The sequence below is a fragment of the Zootoca vivipara genome, chromosome 5 (assembly GCF_965207765.1).
Source record: "Zootoca vivipara chromosome 5, rZooViv2.hap1.1, whole genome shotgun sequence".
Lineage (NCBI taxonomy): Eukaryota > Metazoa > Chordata > Lepidosauria > Squamata > Lacertidae > Zootoca > Zootoca vivipara.
In genome coordinates, this window is record NC_142588.1 from 93600920 (window position 1) to 93628912 (window position 27993).

At 44.8% G+C, this 27993-nt stretch overlaps 2 protein-coding genes and 1 long non-coding RNA gene across 5 annotated transcripts in view; 1 reads left to right on the forward strand and 2 right to left on the reverse strand.

Moving 5' to 3' along the window:
* The window catches only part of LOC148685798 (uncharacterized), a 126481-nt gene that overhangs the window by 7588 nt on the left and 90900 nt on the right, over positions 1–27993 (forward strand). The gene's annotated exons all lie outside the window — the stretch shown is intronic.
* Positions 2981–27955, reverse strand: LOC148685799 (maestro heat-like repeat-containing protein family member 7). Its single transcript, XM_088669340.1, has 6 exons — positions 27844–27955; positions 27192–27278; positions 5425–5587; positions 3776–4239; positions 3518–3635; positions 2981–3410 (listed from the first exon to the last, which is right to left on the reverse strand). Exons 4-6 carry the CDS (start codon positions 3961–3963, stop codon positions 3222–3224), a joined length of 495 nt encoding a protein of 164 aa, XP_088525466.1. The 5' UTR covers positions 3964–4239; positions 5425–5587; positions 27192–27278; positions 27844–27955; the 3' UTR covers positions 2981–3221.
* LOC148685800 (maestro heat-like repeat-containing protein family member 7) lies at positions 23462–27140 on the reverse strand. Of its 3 annotated transcripts, XR_015949935.1 has the most exons (6): positions 26495–27124; positions 24841–25304; positions 24594–24711; positions 24305–24486; positions 23929–24032; positions 23462–23821 (listed from the first exon to the last, which is right to left on the reverse strand). XR_015949935.1 is itself a non-coding variant. In XM_088669341.1 (4 exons), exons 2-4 carry the CDS (start codon positions 25026–25028, stop codon positions 23633–23635), a joined length of 495 nt encoding a protein of 164 aa, XP_088525467.1. In that variant the 5' UTR covers positions 25029–25304; positions 26495–27140; the 3' UTR covers positions 23462–23632. The 3 variants fall into 3 exon arrangements, 2 of the variants coding, with proteins under 2 accessions (XP_088525467.1, XP_088525468.1); XM_088669341.1 differs by lacking the exons at positions 23929–24032; positions 24305–24486 and having other exon boundaries at positions 26495–27140; XM_088669342.1 differs by lacking the exons at positions 23462–23821; positions 23929–24032 and having other exon boundaries at positions 24087–24486.

Genomic DNA, 27993 nt, shown 5'->3' on the forward strand with positions numbered 1-27993 from the left:
TGCCGACAAACCAATAATAAAATTGTTCAACTGCCTGAGATTTCGTCTGGTCAATTTGGGAAGCCAATCATCCATATTACATTTCTGGTGACCTTACAAGCTGGCAGGAAACAACCCAGATACAAATTGTGCAAAACAAGAGGGCTTCATTTGCCTTTCTTTCTTTTTAGCCAACCCCAGAATCCAGATTTGCTCTTGCGGATTTCATTCCACCCTCCCTGCAGGCCTTATCTGCTCTTCCCTGTTCTTATGACAGGTAGGTAGCCGTGTTGGTCTGCCGTAGTCAAAACAAAATAAAAAAATTCCTTCCAGTAGCACCTTAGAGACCAACTAAGTTTCTCATTGGTATACCTGTAACTAGAACTATGGAAGGCACCACATTGAGCCACATGAAATGGAAGTCCATCAATCTCACCAAGAAACTTGCACAGGTACAGACTGACATCTTCTTTCTGACTAAATGCGAGAACCTGGACACTATACCCAAGGGTCTTAGAATTAAGAACCCTCTACAATCCACTCATCCTACTGAATATGCAAGGAAACTATGCCACACTTTCTCCAAGAAGCTGCTCAAACATCTGATCGGCGTTCTGTACTCTAAACAGAAGATAATGAAGGAGGAATTCTTGGTACTGGACATCTCTCATCAGAAATTAACCAGCCTGGCAAGAGTTCTACAAGGAAAAACAAACCATTTACACTGAAAAAACAGAAAAACTAGAAACTCTCTAACCTTTCCAACCTACAGGCTACTAATCAAAACAACAAGATCAACAATATTGTCAATCTCTCGCAGCAAACACTCAGCTCAGCTGAGGAATCCGTCCTTTCACGTGCCCTACCAAATCCCCACACATGATTCAGTTCTGTGGGGATTTGGAAGCATTTTTTCCGCCGTTTATGGCTTAAGGAGTACATTCAACACACACAAGAACAAGACAAAGTAGAACAAACAACATCCCCACAACACAACATCTCTCAACCTTCTGGGGAACAACCACAACCCTCCCAACACATTAATTAACAGAACATTGACCACTAACTACCACTGAAAAAATGTTACACAAAAAAGGACTCCACGTGGACCCCTCCTGATGGACACAATACCACACTAGATCTGTACATCGATTGCTTCCGCCACAGAAGTCAAACGGATGTGACCAGTAAACACCATCGCTTACATCAAAATCTGAACCATGCTGAAAAGAGAGCCATAGATGATGTCAGGAACAACCCGGACATTACAATTAAAGGAGACGGACAAGGGTGGAGATGTCGTCAACATGAACAAAACTGATTACATCCAGGAGGCTCACAGACAACTTTCCAATACCGCCTTTTACATGAAATTGGACTCAGACCCCACACAAGCATACAAAAAAAGAACTGAACAAGATTGTTAAGGAGCTACCCCCACACATCCAAGAACAGATCCTCACAAACACACCAGCGGAACCCGGACCAGGAACTTTCTATCTTCTACCTAAAAGACACAAACCAGGAAATCCAGGACGCCCCATCATCTCAGGTATTGGCACTATTACAGTGGGTGTTTCTGGCTATATGGACTCTGTTCTGAAACCATGCGCTATCAGTGCTCCCAGCTACGTACGTGACAGCACAGGTTTTCTGAGGAATACCAATGAGAAACTTAGTTGGTCTCTAAGGTGCTACGGGAAGGATTTTTTTTTTTATTATGTTCTTATGAAACACTGATAGAGAAGAGTGGTAAATTGTGGGATTCGTTCCCCATAGAGGTGTGTCGTATGCATAGCTGTCAAATTCTCCCATTTTTAAAAGGGAAATTCCCTTATGCTGAATAGGCTTCCTCGCGAGAAAAGGGAAAACTTGACCGCTATGGTCGCATGCTGAAGGTGCACCTTTTTACCCCAGCCTGTGACGCCTGAGATGTGTCTTTTCAGGATGGAGCCTATTCCTGCCTTTGCAGTTTGTTTCAACCGATTCTAATTCTGAATTTTAAATGGCTGTGAACCACCCCAGGACCTGCTGGAGAAGTGCAACTAATACATTGAATTGCACCCAATTGCACCCACTCGACCTCTTTGATTGGTGGAATTGGCACTATTTCAGGCACCACATAATACCTGCTCTGCATTTGTAAGAACATTTAGTGTGTCAGCACCTAATAATAATAATAATAATAATAATAATAATAATAATAATAATAATGTATTAATACCCCGCCAATCTGGCTGGGTTTCCCCAGCCACTCTGGGCGGCTTCCAACAGACATTAAAATACAATCATCTATTAAACATTAAAAGCTTCCCTAAACTTTGGAACTCCCTGCCTATTGAGTTCAAACTGGCACCTTCACTGTACAGTGGTACCTCAGGTTACAGACGCTTCAGGTTACAGACGCTTTGTTAAAGTCTGAGAAAGTAAGGCAGCTTTGGAGAAGCAATTAGTAGGCTGGCAAGCAGCCAAATTGGCTGGACTCCGTGGCTAAAGTTTGCCTAGCAACTGAGAGGCCTACCAACAGGCTATGATTGGATGAAAGTTCCCTGAGAAGCAGCATGATACTGCAAGGCCGTTGTTGGGGAGTTTTGAGAGAGAGTGGAGATAGTTGGTGTGTGTTAGATGAGAGAGCTGTGTATGGAAACTTTGCTTTTGGTTTTGCTCTGCTGTATATAATAAAAGCAACTGGAACTCAAGTCACTGTTCCTGAAGTTCTGTTCCTGGACCAGTGCAAAGGTCTGCACAGTCTTGCAGGGTGTCCTCTGCGGGAGGATCGGCGTAAGATCCACCAATACGTTTCAGGTTACAGACTCCGCTAACCCAGAAATAGTACCTCGAGTTAAGAACTTTGCTTCAGGATGAGAACAGAAATCGCACAGTGGCGGTGCGGTAACAGCGGGAGGCCCCATTAGCTAAAGTGGTACCTTAGGGTAAGAACAGTTTCAGGTTAAGAACGGACCTCCAGAATGAATTAAGTTCTTTTTTTAAAAAATAATAATAATTTTTATTCATTTTATAATTAAACACAACTGACAGCACATAATACAAACATAACACCAACCCAAAACAACATAAAGAATAAAAACTAAAAAACTAAAATGCAATAATCATTTTCCTTTAACATTTTAAAAGGAGACCTCCTCGAACTCCCCCTATCTGCGGTTCATTTCTGCTCATCTTTAGCAATTTCTACTTCTTTATTTTAAATTCTTCCCATTTCCATTCTCTCAATATAGCAACTAGATGCGCCAGTGGATCAAGACGCAAAGAGGGGCCTGGGATGATACTCGGTGCCCTCGAACCTCTTCTGCTCTTTCAAGGATGATACAGATCTGCAGGCTGAGTGCCAGCAAGGGCCTGGGGAAGTTCTCCTCCAGCAGACCTGAAGCCTCGGGTAATGTGAGGATCTGGCACAAAGCGTTGGTAGCCTGGAGGGACAAAGACAGGAGAACGGCATTCAGCAGAGGTCATCTTCAGATCAAGATCTCCCAACTCTCTATGCAGGAAGCAACATAGAAACTGAATGGTTTCCTACCGCTGTTGGAATATGTGTATTGGAGTCCTTCTCCATGATCCTCCTCAGCAGAGGTTTTACGAGTTGACTGCTGGCATATCGGTTCCTAAGCACAGCTCCCCAGATCGCTGCAGCTCTTCTGCAATTTTTAAAAAGAGATTTTTAAATTCAGCTCTCCCCATTTCCACCTCACAAAAACTTTGCACATTGGCAAAGCAATCTCCCCTAATTCCTATATCTTATTTCCCCGTAACACACTCATCTCTTAGAGATCCTTACTCATCGCACTCCATTGAGCAGTCCAGCAAGGTGTGCATCACTGGGCTGAGACGCTTTGCGGTGAGGTTGACCACTGCCGTAAGTGTTTCCTCTTTAGTGTGGGAGTCTGAAATCCCAGGGAGCTGATGGTAAATTTCCTTGACAATCATGGCCATCCCAGCAGCTTTGTAACTGAAACATTTCACCATCGGTGATACCTCCAAAATGCCCAACCAGTTCTTTCATGGCCTGCACAGTGGTCCTTAGTCAAGTGAAGGAATTAAGAATATTGTATTTATTTTTCCATTTAAAAAATTTGCATACTGCCCTTCCCCCTTCACCATGGAGCAGTCCAACAGGCAGTCTACAACGGGGATCAGCCGCTTCGCAGCGAGGTTGGCTATAGCTGCAAGAGCCTCTTCTTTTGTGCGGGCGCCTGAGATGTTTGGGAGATGATTGTAGATCTCTTTGACAATCATGGGCAGCTGGAAGAAGATAAAAGAAGACCAGGATGAGAAAGTGAGGTGGACCTGAAAGAAAACAAGGGATTTTGGAGAAATGATATAAAAAAGATGTTCAAAGTGATTATACACCCTCCCCAAAGAAAAACAAACAAACTGTGACTACAGCAGCTAGGATTCTCTATGCACAGAAATGGAAAAACAAAAAGGTTCCCAGCAGAAAAGAATGGGTAAGCAAAGAATAGATCAGCAAAGGTGGCAGCTAAAATAACAGAACTTCACCATGACTGTTTTATGTTTAATGGAAGGCTTTTTAGGACTATTTGAAGACATATTACAATATCACAAATTCGCGAGCAGGATTTGAACTATGAGCAACAGATATAATGAGAGACTATTTAATTTTTGCTATGATACAAAAGGGTGAAGTTAGGGAGTTGTGGCCCCATTAGCTAAAGTGGTTTCTTAGGGTAAGAACAGTTTCAGGTTAAGAACGGACCTCCAGAACGAATTAAGTTCTTTACCAGAGGTAGCACTGTACTCTTTTGGGCACCTGCTAAGAACATTCTTGTTTAGACATGCCTACCCAGATATTTGGGACGCGGGTGGCACTGTGGGTTAAACCACAGAGCCTAGGGCTTGCCGATCAAAAGGTCGGTGGTTCGAATCCCCGCGACGGGGTGAGCTCCCGTTGCTCGGTCCCAGCTCCTGCCAACCTAGCAGTTCGAAAGCATGTCAAAGCGCAAGTAGATAAATAGGTACTGCTACAGCGGGAAGGTAAACGGTGTTTCCGTGCGCTGCTCTGGTTCGGCAGAAGTGGCTTTGTCATGCTGGCCACATGACCTGGAAGCTATACGCCGGCTCCCTCGGCCAATAACACAAGATGAGCACCGCAACCCCAGAGTCGGTCACGACTGGACCTAATGGTCAGGGGTCCCTTTACCTTTACCTTTACCCAGATGTTTAGAAAGCTGGTGCAAATGTTAATCTGGTTTTAGTCTACTGTATTGTTATTTTAATTTTTCAAAAGTCTCAAATTATTGTTGTTAGTTTTTCTAATCGATATTTTCTTTTCTTTTCTTTTCAGCCGCTTTGAAGTTTGTTTTATTACAACCAACAGCACATACATTTTCTGAAATAAGTCATAAGTTTATCCCCATTTCCCAGAAAGCAGGCCTGGAGGGGGGGGGGCTGCTCTTCTTGCCTCACCTGCCAGTCCTTTTCACCTTCTTATCTTGCCAGAAGACGGATGCCTTTGAAAAAGTTTTCTTCACTCGACAGCATATCCCAGCAGCTTCTCAACTGAAACATTTCGCCATCGGTGACACCTCCAAAACGCCCAACCAGTTGTTTCAGGGTCTGCACTGTGGTCCTGAGTCAAGTGAAGGAACCAAGAATATTGTACTATTTATTTTTCCATTTTAAAAATTTGCATACTGCCCTTCACCCGTAGATCTCAGGGCAGTTCACAACATACAAATACAAAAGAAGAAGCACAAAATAAATAAGAAAAACATGAACAAACCAAACCAATAACCCCTCTCCCTCTCACAGACACAGTTGAAAGGGCGTAGGATGTTAATCTGCCAATGGCCAAACTGAATGGTTTCCTACCGCTATTGGAGTTTGTGCATTTGAGTCTTTATCCATTATCCTCCTCACGATGGGTTGGATCCAGAGTTCCATGTGGAGCTTACTTATGGAATAGGGCACACTCAGGTCTCAGTTCGTGCCCCCCCCCAATCAGCCACAATACCCCACTGAAGGGAAAAGGAGGAATTGGGGGGGGGGGAATTCTCCACTTCTATTCACAGAAGTCCTCAGTAGATCCAACCCCGTTCCATCATGGAAAGGTCTGCTTCCACTTGCAGAAACGTACCTTAGATTCAACTAATAGAATATCTTTTCAAGATCGAGACTAGTGGTTTAACAATGTCAACATGCAGCTAAAAATTTTACTTGAGTGTACATATTCAAAACAACACTATCCGTAACAACACTACCTCAAGAAGAGAGGGCACAGGAAGAGACGGCTTGTGCGCTAGGTCTTAGAAGCATCGGAATCGGATTCGCACAGCCCCTGTTGGAGCATAAAAAAGTGCATCTTTTATTATGTATTCATTCATCTTCTATAAAAAATATAGTCCATACACTATATGTATGGCCACCTCTCTGGAGCTTGCTCGCTTGCTCAAGGGCCGCTGGCTGCGCGCTCACCCGCTGATTGGGCAAAGGGGCGCTTCTTCCAGAAACTGGCCCCTCTCCATGGGCGGAAGGGGAGCTGGCGCCCCGCTCCGGGTGCAAGGGGCGCCAGGCCAGCCGAGCAGAGCTGCTTTGTGCTTGCGACGACGGAGCGCAGCCGTTGAGGCCCTTACTCATCGCACTCCACAGAGCTGTCCAGCAAGGTGTTGATTACTGGGCTCAGGCGCTTTGCGGCAAGGTTCACCACTGCCCTAAGAGTGTCCTCCTTGGTGCGGGAGTCCAGGATCCTTGGGAGCTGGTCGTAAATCTCCCTGACGATCATGGGCAGCTGGAAGAAGATAAAAGAAGACCAGGATGAGAAAGTGTGGTGGACCTGAAAGAAAACAAGGGATTTTGGAGAAATGATATATGACAAGATTAAAAAAGATGTTCAAAGTGATTATACCCCCTCCCCAAAGAAAAACAAACATAACAAAACTGAAGCTTTTGGGGTTATAGGGTCAGAAGTTCCAAAAAAGATGGTTAAGTTATTTGTGTATGTAACTACAGCAGCTAGGATTCTCTATGCACAGAAATGGAAAAACAAAAAAGTTCCCAGCAGAAAAGAATGGGTAAGCAAAGAATAGATCAGCAAAGCTGGCAGCTAAAATAACAGAACTTCACCATGACTATTTGATGTTTAATGGAAGCCTTTTTAGGACTATTTGTAGAAATATTACAATATGACGAATTCGTGAGCAGGATTTGAACTATGAGCAACGGAAATAATGAGAGATTATTGGTTTTTTGCTATGATACAGAAGAGTGAAGTTAGGGTGGCAGCAGTGTGTTAGAAGAAAAATAAAACACCATGAAAAATGGGATGGAAAGTAGGAGGGTGGGGAGGGAGGAAAATTTATTGGTGGTTGTTTTTTGGAAGCCGAACTGCAGCAGAATGGAAACGAGCCACAGCGAGCCACAGCCACGGAAACCGATGCCTTTTTCCTTCCCAGAAACAAGCTAATTCTACATCCGAAGAGAAAGTTTAATTTATAGGAAATCTGCTCCCCCCTGCCTCCGTTTTGAGCCTTACATCTTCCATCTCCATGCCACGCTCCTCAATGAAGGACCTCAGCAGCATGCCTGCAGCCTGAGAGATGGCTCTGTCTTCAACCGTCAGGTTTTGAATCACCTTCAATACAACTTCACTGACTTGGCTGGGCGTCAGGTGCTCCCCAAAGGCCTGGCACAAAGAAGAAAGAAGAGGGAGTTTTCTTCTGCTCCACATCTGACCACTTTTCAGTAGACCAAGGGCGCCTTCACAAACAAAGTGACCTATCTATCCACTCTGCCTTGCAGAGGGTTGAACTAGAGTGGGGATTTGAACAGGCTTCCTCAACCTTGGCACAGGAAGAGTCGGCTTGTGCGCTAGGTGGAAGTTTCTGAATCGGAATCAGATTCGCACAGCCCCTGTGGGAGCATAAAAAAGTGCATCTTTTATTATGTATTCATAATTAAATTGGTACAATTAAATTGGTACAATTAAATAAAAAATGTGTAAATGCTTAAGAACATTAGACAGTTAAATTGCAAGGAATAAAGAAACCCTTAGAAACATCAGAATAGTGAATACTGCTCATAAGTATAGGGCAGAGTTGCACAATTTAGTAGTATGAATGGTTGTTTAAATATCCATGCAATGCTACTACCCCCTCTTCCAACCTACCCATTATTTAACTCTTCTTTACTGCTAAACAAGCAGTTATGAGGAATATTAGCTCCATTTGTATGTCTTAGAATAGGGATGTTTTTAGACTCCAAATCCCATTTTTAATTGCTGATGGTGATGGGATCGGAAGTTTAGTAACATCTGGAGAGCTTCAGGTTCATCACTGACATAAACCACACTTACTGTGTGCAAGCGAATTGTGCTTGTTTCACTACTCCTGGTTCACGGGGACCACACTCAGTAAACTAAGAACAAACCTTGGCTACTGATTGTCTATGAATTGACTACAGAAAATGTCCCTATTTTCACCCGAGGAATGTTGGAGAGTATGAGTGCCCCTGGCAAAGTGTTTCCGACACTCACGGCAAAATAGAATGCCATTCCGACCGCCGTCTCTTTCCTGTCTTGGCGACGTAGGTGTTTCCGCGCCTCTCTGAAGATGTTTTTGTAATTTTTGGGGGAAGATGCCGCCAAAGTCCTGTAACATCAAAATAAGAGACAAAGGATGCACAAGCTTGAAGCTGGCAGGAAGAACCGCTAAGTGTTCCTGCACAACAACAACAACAACAACATTACTTGCACCCCGCCTACCTGATTGGGTTGCCCCAGTCACTACCCTCTGCTTCTCTCCAATTTCACCCAAGTTGTATCCCAATATCGAGCTCTCTGTCAAGGAAGGGATGCGAAACTCGCCGGCAAAACTCCCCCCCCCCAGTCCGTCGTGCATTTACAAGAGCTCAAGCGGCTCCCTCTGAGGATTCCCTTTCCCTTCTGGGCCGGCGGGATACCTGCCTTCCTCGCTCAGCTGCTGCCTGTTTCATCACTTTATAACCATTTAATTTTTTGCGTCTGGGGGGCAGGCAGCTGCCCCACCTGCCCCATGCTGGGTACGCCCATGAGCAGGAGCGCCTCTTTCCCCGTTTCCGACACGGCAAAATAAAACGCCATTCCGATGGCTGTCTCTTTCCTGTCTTGGCGACGTATGTATTTTCGTGCCTCTCTGAAGATGCTTTTATAATTTTTTTTGGAAGATGCCGCCAAAGTCCTGTAACATCAAAATAAGAGACAAAGGATGCACAAGCCTGAAGCTGGCAGGAAGAACTGAAAAATGGGATGGAAAGTAGGAGGGTGGGGAGGGAGGAAAATTTATTGGTGGTTGTTTTTTTGGAAGCCGAACTGCAGCAGAATGGAAACAGAGGCGCGAGCCACAGCCAATGAAGGACCTCAGCAGCACGCCTTTAGTAAATTATATAAAATAATAATAATCTGAAATTGCAGCGTCACTCACATCAAAATCCAGATGTTGAGACACATATTTTATTAGGAAGCTGGTGGCCTTCACTGCTCTTTGGCACTCGTATATATTCGGCGAGTAAATCCAGCCATATGTGTGCTGTGGGAGAGAAATAATCATCAATAGACTTAGAAATGAATTGGCTCCTGGTTTGTTTTTGTTTTATTGTGTATTTTGTGTTCTCATTTTGTATTTTCATGTTGTGAACTGCCCTGCGATCTGCCATTTGTGTGTTTGTGTGTGTGATAATTACAATAATACAACATCCACCTCAGCCCAGCCTTAGCCATGGAATGCAGACAGCATCCTTAGACCAAGCCCAGCCATTCATGCACCAACCTGGGTGTTGCCCACAGGGAATGATGAATGGCAGTTGACCCTTTGGGGTTTCAGACAGAGAGTCTTTTATATAAAATAATAATAATCCGAAATTGCAGCGTCACTCACATCGAAATCCAGGTGTTCCGCCACATATTTTATTAGGAAGCTGGTGGACTTCACGGCTCCTTGGCGCTCATAGATGGTTGTGGAGTAAATAGCCATATGTGCGCTGTGGGAGAGAAATAACCATCATCACAGGTTAATCTGGGTTTGCAAATTCACAAAGCTTCGGTTACTGCCTGGATCAATCATGCCGGGACCATAGAGGGGACATTTAACTCCAAATTGCAAAAAGGGGTTGTTTTGAAAAAGAGAATGTTTGCTGCAATTTGTTCTACTTCATTATTATTATTATTATTATTATTATTATTATTATTATTATTATTATTATATACCTTCTTTGACAAGGACTGGAGGCAGCTTACAAACAAAATAAGAACTAAAGATATAGAAAAAAGCCATTAAAACACATTAAACATTAATAGAATTAGAAATTAATTGGCTCTTGGTTTGTTTTTGTTTTATTGTGTATTTTGTGTTCTCATTTTGTATTTTCATGTTGTGAACTGCCCTGCGATCTGCCATTTGTGTGTTTGTATGTGTGATAATTACAATAATGCAACGTCCACCTCAGCCCAGCCATAGCCATGGAATGCAGGCCGCATCCTTAGCCCAAGCCCAGCCATTCATGCACCAACCTTGGTGTTGCCCACAGGGAATGATGAATGGCAGCTGGTCCTTTGGGGTTTCAGACAGAGAGTCTTTTCCCAGCCCCACCTGGAGATGCTGAGGATTGAACCTGGGACCTTGAGCATCCAAAACAGATGCTCTGCCCCTGAGCCACGGCCTTTCCCCTCATGCCATCAGCAGAGGACATACGGTATCTTTGAATGTGTGCCTTGCACAAGCATTCCTAGCAGAACAGAGGCCCAGTTCACCATCAGCATCCACAACCAGTGAGTTGGCCACAGCTGCCCCCCCCCCCCGTGCAATCATTTCAAGGGGGTCTGTCCCCCCGCAGGGGATCTGCTGCTTCCCCCCTGCTCTGACATCTTGGGGGCTCCCTTACCTCTAATATCTCCTGCAACATCTTCAGAGAGGAGGCCTCCGACACCAAGCTGCTCAGCATGTTTTGGCAGGCATTGACCGTCTGCTGATAAAAGTCCTGAAAGGAGAGAAGCAAAAGCCGTTAAAAGCTGAAGACCCCCATGGAAATCCCATGTGCTCTGGACTCCAACCACTCCTGACTCTTGGGCCAAGGGCAGCCCATCTGGAGAAGCACACATTCTTCAACTCTATTTCTTTTCAAAGAAAGAAAAGTCTTTTTGCAGCCCATAGCCAGAACGAGAAAAGAGGGGAAGAGCCACAGGGGTGGCTCTTGTGGTAAGACTTTATTTCTATACCAGGTGAGGGAACACCTTTGAAATGGCACACAGAATCAAGAGAGTCACAGCAAGCTTCAGCAGATCCAGCTAGGGACCCAGGATATTAGGGCTATTGCAATAGGGCAGCCTTGGCCACCAGCTGCTCAGCAAATTTGACATACATCAAGAAAGGTTACAGGTCATGCGATATAAAGATAGAGGACTCCACACTGGGCTCAACTTCCTTGGGGTGTTCCAAACCATTTGGCCCTAACTATCGTACTTTAACCTTTGTTTGTAGCTTACACAGCTCAGACGCTTGAACCTGGCAACCCCATTTCCCTCCATTCATATCCCTAGAAGCAGAAGGTTCAGTTACCTGGCTCTGTGTGGCTTGCCTGGCTTTGAGCTTCCAGGAGGGCAAAGTAAAGACCTCCTTGATGCTGTTCTTCAATAGCTGAGACTGAAGGAGGGTGTTCATAGCTGGTCTCAAGGCACTGAAGAGGAAAGAGAAAGGAGTCGAGAGGAAATGATCAGCACCCAGCAGTCCATCAACCTGGTGAGGAAATAGGCACTGTGTCTGGCCAAGGGGTACAATTTCAGGGTATGGCAAGGGAAGTGCCAGGAATAGGTGGGGCAGTGACAAGCTGTAGGGAGACTAGAAGTACCTCCCCATACTTACGTCATCTGCGTGATGGTCTCCATCGCCTGGCGCAGCAGGTTGGTTGAAAAAGGCTCCAGCGGCTCCTCTTTGATAATTTCCTGTGGTGGGGAAGCACACAACAGCATGTCAGAGACCTGGAGGCTCCATCCCAGCCACCACCACACCAAGACCAAGCCCTGAATTGTGCTCCCTCTCCAGCCCAGCCCACTTGACACCTTCTTTGCAATTGGCAAGTGGGTCCTCCTAGGGCCAGGGGAGAAGAGTGGGCTTCCTGGATCTGGGAATCAGATTCATCTTTCCTCATAAGAACATCAGATCAGCCTCCTGGACCAGGCCAATGGCCCATCTAGTCCAGCATCCTGTTCTCACAGCGGCCAACCAGACGTCTGTGTGAAACCAGGGAGCAGACCATGAGGACAAGAGCCCTCTCCCCGCCTGTGGCTTCCAGCAACTGATATTCAGAAACATTGCATCCTTCCTCTGTGGAGGTAGAACATAGCAATCATGGCTGGTAGCCATCGCAGCCCACTGAGATCGGTTGTCCCCATAGATCCCCCCCCCCGGTGGAACCTGCCCCAGCCATTCTGTTGGCTGAGGCCCACTCCCAAGCAGCACCAACCCTGTCCCCTTAAAAAGCAAAATACAGACTATACAGTAACTGAACAAGAGAATAAAAACAAAGACAAAGCAAGAAATAATTATACTAAAATTAATCGACTCCCTACCCCAACAAATCATTTGCCCCAGCCCAAACAGAAATAAATAATACAATAATCTACTATCATAAAAGAGGGGAAAAAACCACCCTTCAAGGTGCAACGGATTAAAACACATAAGGCATTTAAAAACATTTCCACCACTTGCTGCAGAGAGTATGTGCAGCAACAGCAGCAATGTCCCAGGCCTCTCTGCAGGCTTTTTAGCTGTGATGGTGGGTGCAGGCCCCGCCCCCTAGGCCAGGTGGAATTGGCAGGACAAGGGAGCAGTCCCCCAGGCTCTCACAGGCAGCAGCGTGTGATAAATCATCATACTGGTATAGGGTGGCAATGACCAGGGCCAGAATAATCCTGGTCAGGCCACGCAGGAGAGCAAGAAGAACTCCATTTTGTATATTCAATTCTAAATCTCTCTGCCTCTGATAGAAAGCAAACAGGCACAGCATGTTTGCACATCTAATGCAAAGATCTAACCACACACAGCACTTCTAAGAAATTCTAGCATAAACCACAAGAGCAAGAGGATGCAGCCCACCGCAAATTCTAAGTAGAGCACAACCACAATTGTGCCTGTAAAATTCCACATAGACACGTGTATGAAAGTACCAGGTACATAACGCCACTTAGTGGAGTTAGGTAAATGACTTTGCATCTTGGGGTGCTCTCTCTTGATTGGTTGATGAAGTACTGCAGAAAGGCTGGCCTTCACTCTGTCAAAAAGGTATAAAAGCACTCTGTGTATGCCCATGGGTCGGGCAGAATGAGAAACTCATTCTCACTGCCACCATTTATTGCAATAAATGTTTTAATAAATCTGTTTTATAATATGTACAACTGCCTGAGATTTCGTCTGGTCAATTTGGGAAGCCAATCATCCATATTACATTTCTGGTGTCCTAACATTTCTGGTGCTGTGCGTGACTCGGATGAGGGCATTTCCCTGAACCAGAGGCAGTCCCCTTTTGCCCCACTGGACAGGGCGCAGATTCCTAACGGCGCCTCTGGTCTGGTGCACACCGGCAGACTTTTTCCGGAGGATCAGAGGTGGCCCTTGAGTTTCCATGCCCTGGACGAAGAGGCAAAAGGACCGAGGTTGGAAGGGAAGAACAGGAAAAGCCAGCTGGGGTAAGTAGAAAGGGAAAAGGTACCTTGAAGGGAATTGGCCCCCTTTAATGAGGGGAAGGGAGATCCTGATCACATCTCCAGCGTGTTGGTAGTACTCAGTTAATCAGAGGTCAACTGGGAAAACCAGGCGCTTTGGGTAAGAGGCAAAGGGAGGAGGAAAATGTGTATGTTAGTAGTCAGTAGGGAGGAGGTCCCCTGACAAATAGATACTTAGGAAACAAGGAAAAACTGGGAGGTAGAGTGTGGTAAAGTGTCCAATGCATGGTATGTGTGGCAAAGTTTGCAGTGCGTGCTGTGAATGAGGGGATACTTTACAGGGCCATAAATGGGATGAGTATGGTCAAGAGGAGGGAAAAATGTGATTTCCCTAGAATTCATGATAGATAAATTCATAATGCCATAAAAAGAAATTTAATTTACAAGTCCTGCCAACAACAAGTCCAGAGAAAAATGGGGTGTGCAAACCAGTATCCTCACCCCAGAGAGAAGAAAGGCATTTTGAGAAAGAAGATGAAGAGGAAGGCAGTGGTTAAACAGCAACAAATAATGGCTCAAGGACCAGTGAGGAACCAGAAGGGGTTCAAAGGTCACTGGTGAAGGTCAGTTGCTAGGACGGAGATGTCTCGGTCAATGTAAAAGAGGAAGGAAGAGTGTTCGGAGAAAGATGGGACAAGGGGGTCCCAGCAGAAGAGAGTTCGTCGGTTTGGCAGGCATGGCAAAGAGCCATGGTCAAGGTGACTTAAGAGTTACCTGCATCTGGACTTTGTTATAAATATAGGCACCCAGTATTCTGTTTTTAAATATCCTTGAAACAGCCCCAAAAAGCCAAAAGAAGCATCAGACTGATTTTATGCCTAAAAGAGCTGTACAAACAGACAGCGGAGGATTGGTTCAGAAAAAATCATCTCTGCAACCTTTAGAATGCTATTCACCATACTAGAAATGAGGCTACCCCCCCCCACAGGAAACTGACAAAATGCCAGTAACGGTGCTCAGAAAATGTTTTCATATGCTTCAGTTGGCTTCAAAGGAAAAGAAAAGAAAGAAAAAAATCATGTACTTAAGTAGTTCACAACGCAAGAGACAATAGATTTTATTTGAACAATTAACATCTTTTCCCCAAGTCCTGTTGGAACTGTGCAGACTTTAGTTTTTGGGGAAACTTACAAGAATGGGGAAAAAGAGACATTTGAGTCCTTCTAAAAGCAAACTACGTTTAAAGGGTTTAACCCTCCTACCTGCAACCCCATTTCATATGTTTTTGTGACAGCAACATGTTGGAAAATTTGTAGAACTGCATATTTTAATGAAATGAATGTCTGTCAACTAAAGAATTCAGGATAAGGTAGAAGGAAGTTATACTGAATTGAGATTTGTGGGTAAAGACATTGTTTGAATCTAACATTACGTTGGAAGACAGGCTGCAACATCTCAATAACTCTCAAACCTCCGGCAGAGATGTGTGGCGTAACCCCCCTTATTTGGTTACACAAGCGATTCTGCATGATTTGTATTTGCACAACTTGTTTTCTCCTGCAACCTGCACTTAGAGACTGTGGCTGTGCCGGGCTGGTGTTGCCATTTCGGACATCCTATTGTGTGACATTGTGTGACCAAGACCGTTGCTGTGACAGTAGGGAGAAAAGATGTTATGCTTTGGAGATCCACGTTTCAGGTTACAAAAACACTACTGCTCTAAATGCTTTGACTTTAAAAATTTTATGTCTCACGGAAACAGCCCGTTGCTACAAAGCAGCTGTAAGTTTTTTCTTCTTCTAGAAACCACAAGACTTTGCATAATTTGAAAAACAGGCTTCAGTATCCTAGCAGAACTCAGCCGTCGGCAGCTGGATGGGAGGCAAATACGGATTTAAAGGACCCCTCCTTAACCCTGCACATGCATGAAGTTCTGTGGAAGGAAAGAGAAACCACGGGGAGATCCTGAAAGATGGACCAGACGTGGAATCCTGTTGCAAGCCTTGTGAAATTCGGCAAAGACTGCTGTAAGGCACTGCTGCTATATCCCAGAGATGACTTCTCAACTAACTGCTGCTACATCCCAGAGATGACTTCTGTGTGCCAGACACACCTCAATGTCCAATACGTGGGACGCACTACCTCGGAGAGTTTGGTGGTGGACTAACCAGCAAGAAGTTCTAAAACAGCAGCGGCAGCTACAAGGACAATCTCTCTCTCCCCCCCTCCTTTGTTTTTTATCTACAGGAAATCACTCGAGCGAACAGCGTGTAGCCTTGCGGAGCCTGACACGATGGTTCCAGCCTGACGCTAGCGAGTCCCTGAGTGAATCCTTGAAGGAAGGGAGACGAGACCCTCTTCATTCCTAGGTGGTGAGGTATCCATTCCATCCGGTGAAAGTGCCTGAGATGACCCCCTGGATCCACACCCTGCTGTACCTAATCAGGAGTGGGTACCCAGCGCACGGTGCACCAGTTTCCCCTTGCAGCGTCTGACCGGCAAAAGACGCCCAGCACATGGGAAACCGAAGTAGCCCCTGCTGTGACACTCCGGACGCTGTCACTCGACGCACGGGTTGAGGAATGTCCATCTTATGCAGCACCAAACATCAAGGAGACAAGGAGACGCAGTAAATCTTAGACCCTTATATATGTATGTATGTATGTATGTATGTATGTATGTATATATGTATATTTGTATGGGAGGCATCAATTGAGTGGGACCCACAGTAGAAGTCTACCTGCCCCAAAGCAGTATCCTTAATTTGGAAGGAAGGGCAGTGTACCTGCCTCACTTGAGCGAACAGACCCAAAACAGTTTCAGAAATTGAACCATGGGGTGGGTTCCAGCAACTCCCTAGGTCATACAGATATGGGGAGGGTTCCAGCAACTCCCTAGGTGATACAGGGCTATAGCTGGGTTGGGGATGTAACTGGAAGAGCTGGCCAGGTGCACCCCTCAGTTCTGGCTTTGGAAATGATGGTAGCCCACTGATGTCTAATGTAAGCCTCTCCTGATTCTGGCAAACTGGAACAATAGCCATTCTTTCTGTAGCCAAATGCTCAGCTAGGACAAACCTCCAATTGTTATATATATATATATTCCTGGCCTTTAGAACTGTGTAGGAACTTTTGAAACCCACTGATTTGCATTGAAGCCCAGTACTGAGCTGAGAGAGAACTGTGTATTTTCCTGCTGACATAAAGTTTTGGAAACAGTGGCTAAAGCCCCTTGGCTTTTAGATTTCCAGCAACTATAGTATCCTAGTATCTCTGAAGACTAGTGTGGCCATTATAGATTCATGGCCCACCTGAGAGAAAGAACCCTTTGTTGCCAAAAGTCTGTATTGCGATTTTTTTGTTGTGCCTCAAATGGAAATGCAATGTAGTAGAAAGTGGCACTTGTGCTTCGACAAAAATGATGTTTGTATAATGCAAATATGTGTTCCCAGTTAGGTCTAACACGAAGGCTAAAAACTTCAACAGAAAATGCTTAGGAGTTATGGAAATAGATTAATCAAAAGCTGAACCAGGCTTAAATTCAGCAAGCATTTTTACTCTGCTTTATAGCATCAAGCTGAAGCAGGAAAAAAAAAACTTTCATGGTTATTTTACACTGACAGTTCTGCAGACTGAATGCCTTAATCTACAGGCTCTCAGAGTTTGTGTATAGTCCTATGAATTAGCTGATGGTGTCTGTCCTAACAGTGAATTATTCTCCCCCCCCCCTTAGGAAAGATTTCCAACCCCATGTGTATGTGTGGTAGCACTTTTAAGAAACTGTTTAGTAGTGCACGTTATTCATTTGTTTTAGAAACACTAGCTTGTATACCTTAAGTTAAGAAGTTTCAAAATGAAGGTCTGAAATGTGCCAGGTAACAAAATGTAGGTCTGTTTGTGAAATATTTTGCTATTTGATTTAAGAAAAGCAATGTACTATGTCTTTAATGACTGCTAGTTCCTGATCACAGCCGGAGGTTCCTGGAACCTTTTTAGTTCTGGTGACACTAAGAAACATTTAACAGCCTTGGTCAGGTATTTTAACTGTTCAGTAGAAAAGGCAGCCCCCACCCCGAAGTTATCTATCTGCCTTGCACTATTTCCCTGGAAGTCAAAAACCTAACATTTGAGCAAGCTTCCAGTTAACCTTCTTCTGCCCTACATTACTTCTTTGAAGTCCCTCAATAAAGCATGAGGTTTTGGCCAGACTCTCAGGACTAGATGTAGCTGGCCAGGTAGCCCTTCTGAACTCCTCCTGCTGTGTGTACATCAATCAGGATCAACGCGTGGTGACCGATATTGGACGGATCAGGGAACTAGCATCTGTATACAACTAGAGTACACGTGTTGAGAGTGATGTTAAAAACATTAAGAAGCAGGCTGATCTGTACCACAAGGTTAGCCTAGACGGTGAAGGTCTGCCCAGTGTATGGAGTTAGATTAGTTCTTGGCTCCCAGGTTGGTCATAGTTAAAAGAGATTCTGCTCGTAATATCAATTTTCTTTCTTATTGTCTTAGCCCTATGCAGAACCTTGGTCTGTAAAAAAGCTTCTGGTAACCCTTCTGAGACAAGCTGAGTAACAAGCTGGGGAAAGTCAGCAGAAGCTTCCTCACTTACTTTGCTCTCTGTTGCCCATCCTTTGGCCTAACATTGGAGCATGGGAAGCTGCTGGCTCCTCTGTAGAATCATGGAGTTGGAAGAGACCACAGGGGCCATCCAGTCCAACCCCCTACCAAGCAGGAAACACCAGGAAACACTGTAGTGCGATGGGTCAATCAAATGGAGATGCAGAAACACACCTGTTCTTCATCTCCATATTGAAGAGGAGGGAATATAGGGTGGCAATGACCAGGGCCAGAATAATCCTGGTCAGGCCACGCAGGAGAGCAAGAAGAACTCCATTTTGTATATTCAATTCTAAATCTCTCTGCCTCTGATAGAAAGCAAACAGGCACAGCATGTTTGCACATCTAATGCAAAGATCTAACCACACACAGCACTTCTAAGAAATTCTAGCATAAACCACAAGAGCAAGAGGATGCAGCCCACCGCAAATTCTAAGTAGAGCACAACCACAATTGTGCCTGTAAAATTCCACATAGACACGTGTATGAAAGTACCAGGTACATAACGCCACTTAGTGGAGTTAGGTAAATGACTTTGCATCTTGGGGTGCTCTCTCTTGATTGGTTGATGAAGTACTGCAGAAAGGCTGGCCTTCACTCTGTCAAAAAGGTATAAAAGCACTCTGTGTATGCCCATGGGTCGGGCAGAATGAGAAACTCATTCTCACTGCCACCATTTATTGCAATAAATGTTTTAATAAATCTGTTTTATGGTGGTCTTTTTTCTGTTTGTCATTATGGTATGTCTTTTTGTGCTTTTATATTGTAAACCGCCCTGTGATCTTTGGATGAAGGGCAGTACAGAAATTTAATAAATAATAGTAATAGCCACAATGCCCAGGTTCTGTCGGTTCATGGCAGGAAACAAAGTGCTTTAAATGAATGGTGTGTCTCTCAGTCCAGAGGCTTTATTTAATCTTCTTTGGAGTGTTACTCATCTATAATGAATTTAAAAAGGTGTTAAAGAATACCTTTATATATAACAAAAAAAACCAGAGGCCTTTTTGCTTGGAATAGTTGGAGATGAGACCCCCCCAAAAGATGGTATACTCTTTTTGTATGCCACAACTTCAGCTAGATTATTCAGCTAGGCTTTATAAAGGACCCCTGGACGGTTAATTTTCTATAATTTTTTTTTTTTTGAAGATGCCACCAAAGTCCTGTAACATCAAAATAAGAGACAAAGGACCTGGAGCTGCTCAGATTGGAAGGCTTCGGGAATGTAGGAGGCTGGCACACTTACCTATTAAAGGGAAAAAAGGGGAGTATAATTCATTTTTGGACCATTTTTGGAGGATATAAATTTTACGGCCTGTATGGGGATAAGGGAAAATATGTGGCAATTGGTATATAGGTGGCATCTAACACCAGCTAAATTAGCAAAAATATATAAAAATGATCAGGATAAATGTTGGAAATGTAAAGAGAAAGTAGGGGATTATCTTCATTGCTGGTGGAGTTGCAAAAAGATTAATACATTTTGGACAGAGGCATATGATAAAATGAAAAAGATGTTAAAATGTACGTTTGGGGGAAAACCAGAAATTTTATTATTAAGTTTAATTCCGGAGAGCGTGCCGAGCGGCAGAAGGAACATCTTCTTATATGTGTGTGCAGCGGCCCGAATGTTGGTAGCCCAGAATTGGAATGGAGATAAAGTTCCATCTATACAGGAATGGTATATCAAATTGGCGGAATACATGAATTTAGCCAAGTTGACGGCAATAATTAGGTGAGTCCCCAAACAAAAATTAAAGCAGAGTGGAGTTATGAGGAGGAACATTTTTACAATGAAGGTATAAGTTCGAAGTGGGTGATATGCTTAGAGTAAAATGCACCAGTTGATAAAGTAATTAATTAATTAATATAAGGTAAATAAGATATGGTATAGGATTCAACTGATAAGGGAAAAGCCTGGTAGAAATTTCATACGAGAAGGGAACCGATGTTAAAATGTTTGGAAGTTCATTTTTTTAAAACAGTATTTTTTTGTTGTTGCTTGTTCTTTTTTGTTGTTGTTCATTTTTCTTTTCTTTTTGTATGTAAATCGGTGTTGATTTGATTATGTTATGCTTTATTGTGTTGTGTATTTGTGTTCTTTTTAAAATAAGAAATAAAGATGAATTTAATTTTTAATAAGAGAGAGACAAAGGATGCACAAGCTTGAAGCTGGCAGGAAGAACGGCTAAGTGTTCCTGCACAACAACAACAACAACAACAACAACAACAACAACAACAACAACAACAAGGCACTACCGTCTCCTCCTCTCCAATCTCACCCAAGTCGGTTTACAACGACAGTTGGTTCCGGAAGTCTCTTCATCAACGGAAGCGAGCTTTCCCATGGAAAGTCATGGAAAGTGGATTCATCCGTTGCAGACGATGAAAGCCCCCCCCCCCCAAAGCAGCAGTTTAACCCCCCAGGGTGGGCTTACCTTTCTACAGTTGGGGGTCAAGGGCTTTTCGGCAGCCTCATCTTTGTTGCTTCACAGCTTCACAGCTCTTTCTCTTCGCTAGGTAAGTGTTCCTGACCGAACTTTGGGGCTGGGAAGCTCCCTGCTGGGCATCCTGTGGGGCAGTTGTGGAGGCCTCTGGTCATCCCCCCCCCAGGCCAGCTGGGGAGGGGGCATTTCTTTAATTCCTCCAGTCTTTGCCTTGAAGCTTTTTAAAGGCAAAGCTTGAAGCTTTTTAAAGGCTGCAGCACCGGAGGCCTTCGGATCGCTCTGAGAAGGCCCGGGCTTGGATCGGGGCCTCCGCAAAGGTCTGGATCGAAGCCCCGGCCTCCGCAAAGCCATCAGAGGCTCCCGGAAGTAAGTAACCTGAGGTGTCTGAGGCCTAGGGAGGCCTCCGCCAAGTCCCAGAGCGAAGCCCCGGCCTCTGCTAAGCCATCCGAGGCCTTCTCAGAGCGACCCGAGGGCCTCCGGTGCTGCAGCGCAGCCACAGAGCCTCGGATGGCTTAACAGAGGCCGGGGTTTCGCTCTGGGCCTTGGCGGAGGCCTCCCTAGGCCTCAAACACCTCAGGTTACTTACTTCCGGGTTAGGATTGTTCGTAAACTGAAAGTTCGTAAACCGAGGTTCCACTGTATCTAGCTCTCTGTCAAGGAAGGGATGCTTGAGACTCTCAGGCATCCCCAAACTGCAGCCCTCCAGATGTTTTGGCCTACAACTCCCATGATCCCTAGCTAACAGGACCAGTGGTCAGGGATGATGGGAATTGTAGTCCAAAACATCTGGAGGGCCGAAGTTTGGGGATGCCTGCTTGAGAGTGCAGGGCAGTATCTTGCAAATAAATCTCCAAAGCCAGTGCTCCTGCATAACTCTGAGCTGGCAGGAGACAACCCAGATACAAATTGTGCAAAACAAGAGGGCTTCATTTGCCTTTCTTTCTTTTCAGCCAACCCCAGAATCCAGATTTGCTCTTGCGGATTTCATTCCACCTTCCCTGCAGGCAGAATCTGCTCTGCCCTGTTCTTATGAGAGGTAGGTATCCATGTTGGTCTGCCGTAGTCAAAACAAAATAAAAAAATTCCTTCCAATAGCACCTTAGAGACCAACTAAGTTTCTCACTGGTATACCTGTAACTAGAACTATGGAAGGCACCACATTGAGCCGCATGAAATGGAAGTCCATCAATCTCACCAAGAAACTTGCACAGGTACAGACTGACATCTTCTTTCTGACAAATGCAAGAATGGACATTATACCCAAGGGTCTTAGAATTAAGAACCCTCTACAATCCACTCATCCTACTGAATATGCAAGGAAACTTAGTTGGTCTCTAAGGTGCTACTGGAAGGATTTTTTTTATTCTGTTCTTATGAAACGCTGATGAATTGCTAACGGATTTAGAGAAGAGTGGTAAATTGTGGGATTCGCTCCCCATAGAGGTGTGTCGTATGCATAGCTGTCAAATTCTCCCATTTTTAAAAGGGAAATTCCCTTATGCTGAATAGGCTTCCTCGCAAGAAAAGGGAAAACTTGACAGCTATGGTCGCATGCTGAAGGTGCACCTCTTTACCCCAGCCTGTGACGCCTGAGATATGTCTTTTCAGGATGCAGCCTATTCCTGCCTTTGCAATTTGTTTCAACCGATTCTAATTCTGAATTTTAAATGGCTGTGAGCCACCCCAGGACCTGCTGGAGAAGTGCAACTAATACATTGAATTGCACCCAATTGCACCCACTCGACCTCTTTGATTGGTGGAATTGGCACTATTTCAGGCACCACATAATACCTGCTCTCCATTTGTAAGAACATTTAGTGTGTCCCAATAATAATACTAATACACATTTAGTGTGTCCCAATAATAATAATAATAATAATAATAATAATGTATTAATACCCCGCCAATCTGGCTGGGTTTCCCCAGCCACTCTGGGCGGCTTCCAACAGACATTAAAATACAATCATCTATTAAACATTAAAAGCTTCCCTAAACTTTGGAACTCCCTGCCTATTAATATCAAACTGGCACCTTCACTGTACAGTGGTACCTCAGGTTACAGACGCTTCAGGTTACAGACGCTTTGTTAAAGTCTGAGAAAGTAAGGCAGCTTTGGAGAAGCAATTAGTAGGCTGGCAAGCAGCCAAATTGGCTGGACTCCGTGGCTAAAGTTTGCCTAGCAACTGAGAGGCCTAGCAACAAGCTGTGATTGGATGAAAGTTCCCTGAGAAGCAGCATGATACTGCAAGGCCATTTTTGGGGAGTTTTGAGAGAGAGTGGAGATAGTTGGTGTGTGTTAGATGAGAGAGCTGTGTATGGTAACTTTGCTTTTGGTTTTGCTCTGCTGTATATAAGAAAAGCAACTGGAACTCAATTTACTGTTCCTGAGATTCTGTTCCTGAACCAGCGCACTGGTCTGCACAGTCTTGCAGGGTGTCCGCTGCGGGAGGATCGGCGTAAGATCCACCAATACGCTTCAGGTTACAGACTCCGCTAACCCAGAAATAGTACCTCGAGTTAAGAACTTTGCTTCAGGATGAGAACAGAAATTGCACAGTGGCGGTGCGGTAACAACGGGAGGCCCCATTAGCTAAAGTGGTACCTTAGGGTAAGAACAGTTTCAGGTTAAGAACGGACCTCCAGAACGAATTAAGTTCTTTTTTAAAAAATAATAATAATTTTTATTCATTTTATAATTAAACACAACTGACAACACATAATACAAACATAACACCAACCTAAAACAACATAAAGAATAAAAACTAAAAAAAACTAAAATGCAATAATCATTTTCCTTTAACATTCTAAAAGGGGACCTCCTCGAACTCCCCCTATCTGCGGTTCATTTCTGCTCATCTTTAGTAATTTCTACTTCTTAATTTAAAATTCTTCCCATTTCCATTCTCTCAATAGAGCAACTAGATGCGCCAGCGGATCAAGACGCAAAGAGGGGCCTGGGATGATACTCGGTGCCCTCGAACCTCTTCTGCTCTTTCAAGGATGATACAGATCCGCAGGCTGAGGGCCAGCAAGAGCCTGGGGAAGTTCTCCTCCAGCAGACCTGAAGCCTCGGGTAATGTGAGGATCCGGCACAAAGCGTTGGTAGCCTGGAGGGACAAAGACAGGAGAACGGCATTCAGCAGAGGTCATCGTCAGATCAAGATCTCCCAACTCTCTATGCAGGAAGCAACATAGAAACTGAATGGTTTCCTACCGCTGTTGGAGTCCTTCTCCAGGATCCTCCTCACCATTGGTTTTATGAGCTGGCTGCTGGCATACTGATTGCTGACAACAGCTCCCCAGATCGCTGCGTCTCTTCTGCAATTTTTCAAAAGAGATTTTTTATTTTCCCCCCTTTTCTTAAAAAAAGTCAGGCCTTTTTTTTTTTTACTTTATATCGCACATACATACATTAAATTTAGCCCTCCCCATTTCCACATCATGAAAACTTTACACATTGGCATATATACCTTTTGCAAAGCAATCTCCCCTATCTCCCCAATCTCAGCCTATCTCTTGGGCTCAGCCCTCCCCCAAGCGCCCAGAGAGAGAAGGGAGGGCCACCCCAAATGCATTAGCAGGTCCCTTACGCCAGCGGATCCAGACGGGATGAGGGGCCTGCGATGGTACTCGGTGCCCTCGAACCTCTTCAGTTGTTTTCCAGAACAAAGCTGATCCTCAGGCTGAGCGCCAGCAAGATCCTGGGGAAGTTCTCCTCCAGCAGACCGGAAGCCTCCGGTAATGCTAGGATCCTGCACAAAGCGTTGGTGGCCTGGAGAGACAAAGACAGGAGAACAGCATTCAGCAGAGCTCATCGTCAGATCAAGATCTCCCAACACTCTATGCAGGAAGCAACATAGAAACTGAATGGTTTCCTACCGCTGTTGGAACCTGCGGATTGGTGTCCTTCCCCAGGATCCTCCTCAGCAGAGGTTTTACGAGTTGACTGCTGGCATATCGGTTCCTAAGCACAGCTCCCCAGATCGCTGCAGCTCTTCTGCAATTTTTAAAAAGAGATTTTTAAATTCAGCTCTCCCCATTTCCACCTCACAAAAACTTTGCACATTGGCAAAGCAATCTCCCCTAATTCCTATATCTTATTTCCCCGTAACACAGAGATCCTTACTCATCGCAGCCAATTGAGCAGTCCAGCAAGGTGTGCATCACTGGGCTGAGACGCTTTGCGGTGAGGTTGACCACTGCCGTAAGTGTTTCCTCTTTAGTGTGGGAGTCTGAAATCCCAGGGAGCTGATGGTAAATTTCCTTGACAATCAGGGCCATCCCAGCAGCTTTGTAACTGAAGCATTTCACCATCGGTGATACCTCCAAAATGCCCAACCAGTTCTTTCATGGCCTGCACAGTGGTCCTTAGTCAAGTGAAGGAATTAAGAATATTGTATTTATTTTTCCATTTTAAAAATTTGCATACTGCCCTTCACCCTTCACCATGGAGCAGTCCAACAGGCAGTCTACAACGGGGATCAGCCGCTTCGCAGCGAGGTTGGCTATAGCTGCAAGAGCCTCTTCTTTTGTGCGGGCGTCTGAGATGTTTGGGAGATGATTGTAGATCTCTTTGACAATCATGGGCAGCTGGAAGAAGATAAAAGAAGACCAGGATGAGAAAGTGAGGTGGACCTGAAAGAAAACAAGGGATTTTGGAGAAATGATATAAAAAAGATGTTCAAAGTGATTATACACCCTCGCCAAAGAAAAACAAACAAACTGTGACTACAGCAGCTAGGATTCTCTATGCACAGAAATGGAAAAACAAAAAGGTTCCCAGCAGAAAAGAATGGGTAAGCAAAGAATAGATCAGCAAAGGTGGCAGCTAAAATAACAGAACTTCACCATGACTGTTTTATGTTTAATGGAAGGCTTTTTAGGACTATTTGAAGACATATTACAATATCACAAATTCGCGAGCAGAATTTGAACTATGAGCAACAGATATAATGAGAGACTATTTAATTTTTGCTATGATACAAAAGGGTGAAGTTAGGGAGTTGTGGCCCCATTAGCTAAAGTGGTTTCTTAGGGTAAGAACAGTTTCAGGTTAAGAACGGACCTCCAGAACGAATTAAGTTCTTTACCAGAGGTAGCACTGTACTCTTTTGGGCACCTGCTAAGAACATTCTTGTTTAGACATGCCTACCCAGATATTTGGGACGCGGGTGGCACTGTGGGTTAAACCACAGAGCCTAGGGCTTGCCGATCAAAAGGTCGGTGGTTCGAATCCCCACGACGGGGTGAGCTCCCGTTGCTCGGTCCCAGCTCCTGCCAACCTAGCAGTTCGAAAGCATGTCAAAGCGCAAGTAGATAAATAGCTACTGCTACAGCGGGAAGGTAAACGGCGTTTCCGTGCGCTGCTCTGGTTCGGCAGAAGTGGCTTTGTCATGCTGGCCACATGACCTGGAAGCTGTACGCCGGCTCCCTCGGCCAATAACACAAGATGAGCACCGCAACCCCAGAGTCGGTCACGACTGGACCTAATGGTCAGGGGTCCCTTTACCTTTACCTTTACCTTTACCCAGATGTTTAGAAAGCTGGTGCAAATGTTAATCTGGTTTTAGTCTACTGTATTGTTATTTTAATTTTTCAAAAGTCTCAAATTATTGTTGTTAGTTTTTCTAATCGATATTTTCTCATCTTTTCTTTTCAGCCGCTTTGAAGATTGTTTTATTACAACCAACAGCACATACATTTTCTGAAATAAGTCATAAGTTTATCCCCATTTCCCAGAAAGCAGGCCTGGAGGGGGGGGGCTGCTCTTCTTGCCTCACCTGCCAGTCCTTTTCACCTTCTTATCTTGCCAGAAGACGGATGCCTTTGAAAAAGTTTTCTTCACTCGCCAGCATATCCCAGCAGCTCTTCAGCTCTTCAAACATTTCCGCATCAGTGACAGCTCCAAAACGCCCAACCAGTTGTTTCAGGGTCTGCACTGTGGTCCTGAGTCAAGTGAAGGAACCAAGAATATTGTACTATTTATTTTTCCATTTTAAAAATTTGCATACTGCCCTTCACCCGTAGATCTCAGGGCAGTTCACAACATACAAATACAAAAGAAGAAGCACAAAATAAATAAGAAAAACATGAACAAACCAAACCAATAACCCCTCTCCCTCTCACAGACACAGTTGAAAGGGCGTAGGATGTTAATCTGCCAATGGCCTGGTTGAAAAGGAACCCTTTTGCCTGGCATCTAAAGGTATATAATGAAGGCACCAGGCAAGCCCACTGAAGGGAAAAAGAGGAATGGGGGGGGGGGGAATTCTCCACTTCTATTCACAGAAGTCCTCAGTAGATCCAACCCTGTTCCATCATGGAAAGGTCTGCTTCCACTTGCAGAAACGTACCTTAGATTCAACTAATAGAATATCTTTTCAAGATTGAGACTAGTGGTTTAACAATGTCAACATGCAGCTAAAAATTTTACTTGAGTGTACATATTCAAAACAACACTATCCGTAACAACACTACCTCAAGAAGACACAAGAAGAGACGGCACAGGAAGAGACGGCTTGTGCGCTAGGTCATAGAAGCGTCTGAATCAGATTCGCACATCCCCTGTTGGAGCATAAAAAAGTGCATCTTTTATTATGTATTCATTATTCTTCTATAAAAAATATAGTCCATACACTATATGTATGGCCGCCTCTCTGGAGCTCGCTCGCTCAAGGGCCGCTGGCTGCGCGTTCGCCCGCCGATTGGGCAAAGGGGTGCTTCGCCCGGAAACTGGCCCCTCTCCATGGGCAGAAAGGGAGCTGGCGCCCCGCTCCAGGTGCAAGGGGCGCCAGGCCAACCGAGCAGAGCTGCTTTGTGCTTGCGACGACGAAGCACAGCGTTGAGGGAAACGCGCCTGCCTTCTCTCCGCGAAACTCGCCGGCAAAACTCCCCCCCCCAATCCATCGCGCATTTACAAGAGCTCAAGCGGCTCCCTCTGAGGATTCCCTTTCCCTTCTGGGCGGCTGTGTCGCCAACGGGATACCTGCCTTCCTCGCTCGGCTGCTGCCTGTTTCATCACTTTATAACCATTAAATTTTTTGTGTCGGGGGGGGCAGCTGCCCCCCCCCGCCCCATGCTTGGTATGCCCATGAGCAGGAGCGCCTCTTTCCCCGTTTCCGACACTCACAGCAAAATAAAACGCCATTCCGATGGCTGTCTCTTTTCGGTCTTGGCGACGTATATATTTTTGGGCCTCTTTGAATATTCTTTTATAGTTCTTTTTCGAAGATGCCGCCAAAGTCCTGTAACATCAAAATAAGAGACAAAGGACCTGGAG

Excerpts from the sequence above, each read along its gene's own strand:
- LOC148685799 (XM_088669340.1), bottom strand. The coding sequence starts at position 3,963 with ATGGTGAAATGTTTCAGTTACAAAGCTGCTGGGATGGCCATGATTGTC. Across the intron at positions 3,636-3,775 it reads TGCTCAATGGAGTGCGATGA|AAGAGCTGCAGCGATCTGGG; the intron begins GTAAGGATCTCT and ends TAAAAATTGCAG. Across the intron at positions 3,411-3,517 it reads ATACACATATTCCAACAGCG|GCTACCAACGCTTTGTGCCA; the intron begins GTAGGAAACCAT and ends TTGTCCCTCCAG.
- LOC148685800 (XM_088669341.1), bottom strand. The coding sequence starts at position 25,028 with ATGGTGAAATGCTTCAGTTACAAAGCTGCTGGGATGGCCCTGATTGTC. Across the intron at positions 24,712-24,840 it reads TGCTCAATTGGCTGCGATGA|AAGAGCTGCAGCGATCTGGG; the intron begins GTAAGGATCTCT and ends TAAAAATTGCAG. Across the intron at positions 23,822-24,593 it reads ATCCGCAGGTTCCAACAGCG|GCTACCAACGCTTTGTGCCG; the intron begins GTAGGAAACCAT and ends TTGTCCCTCCAG.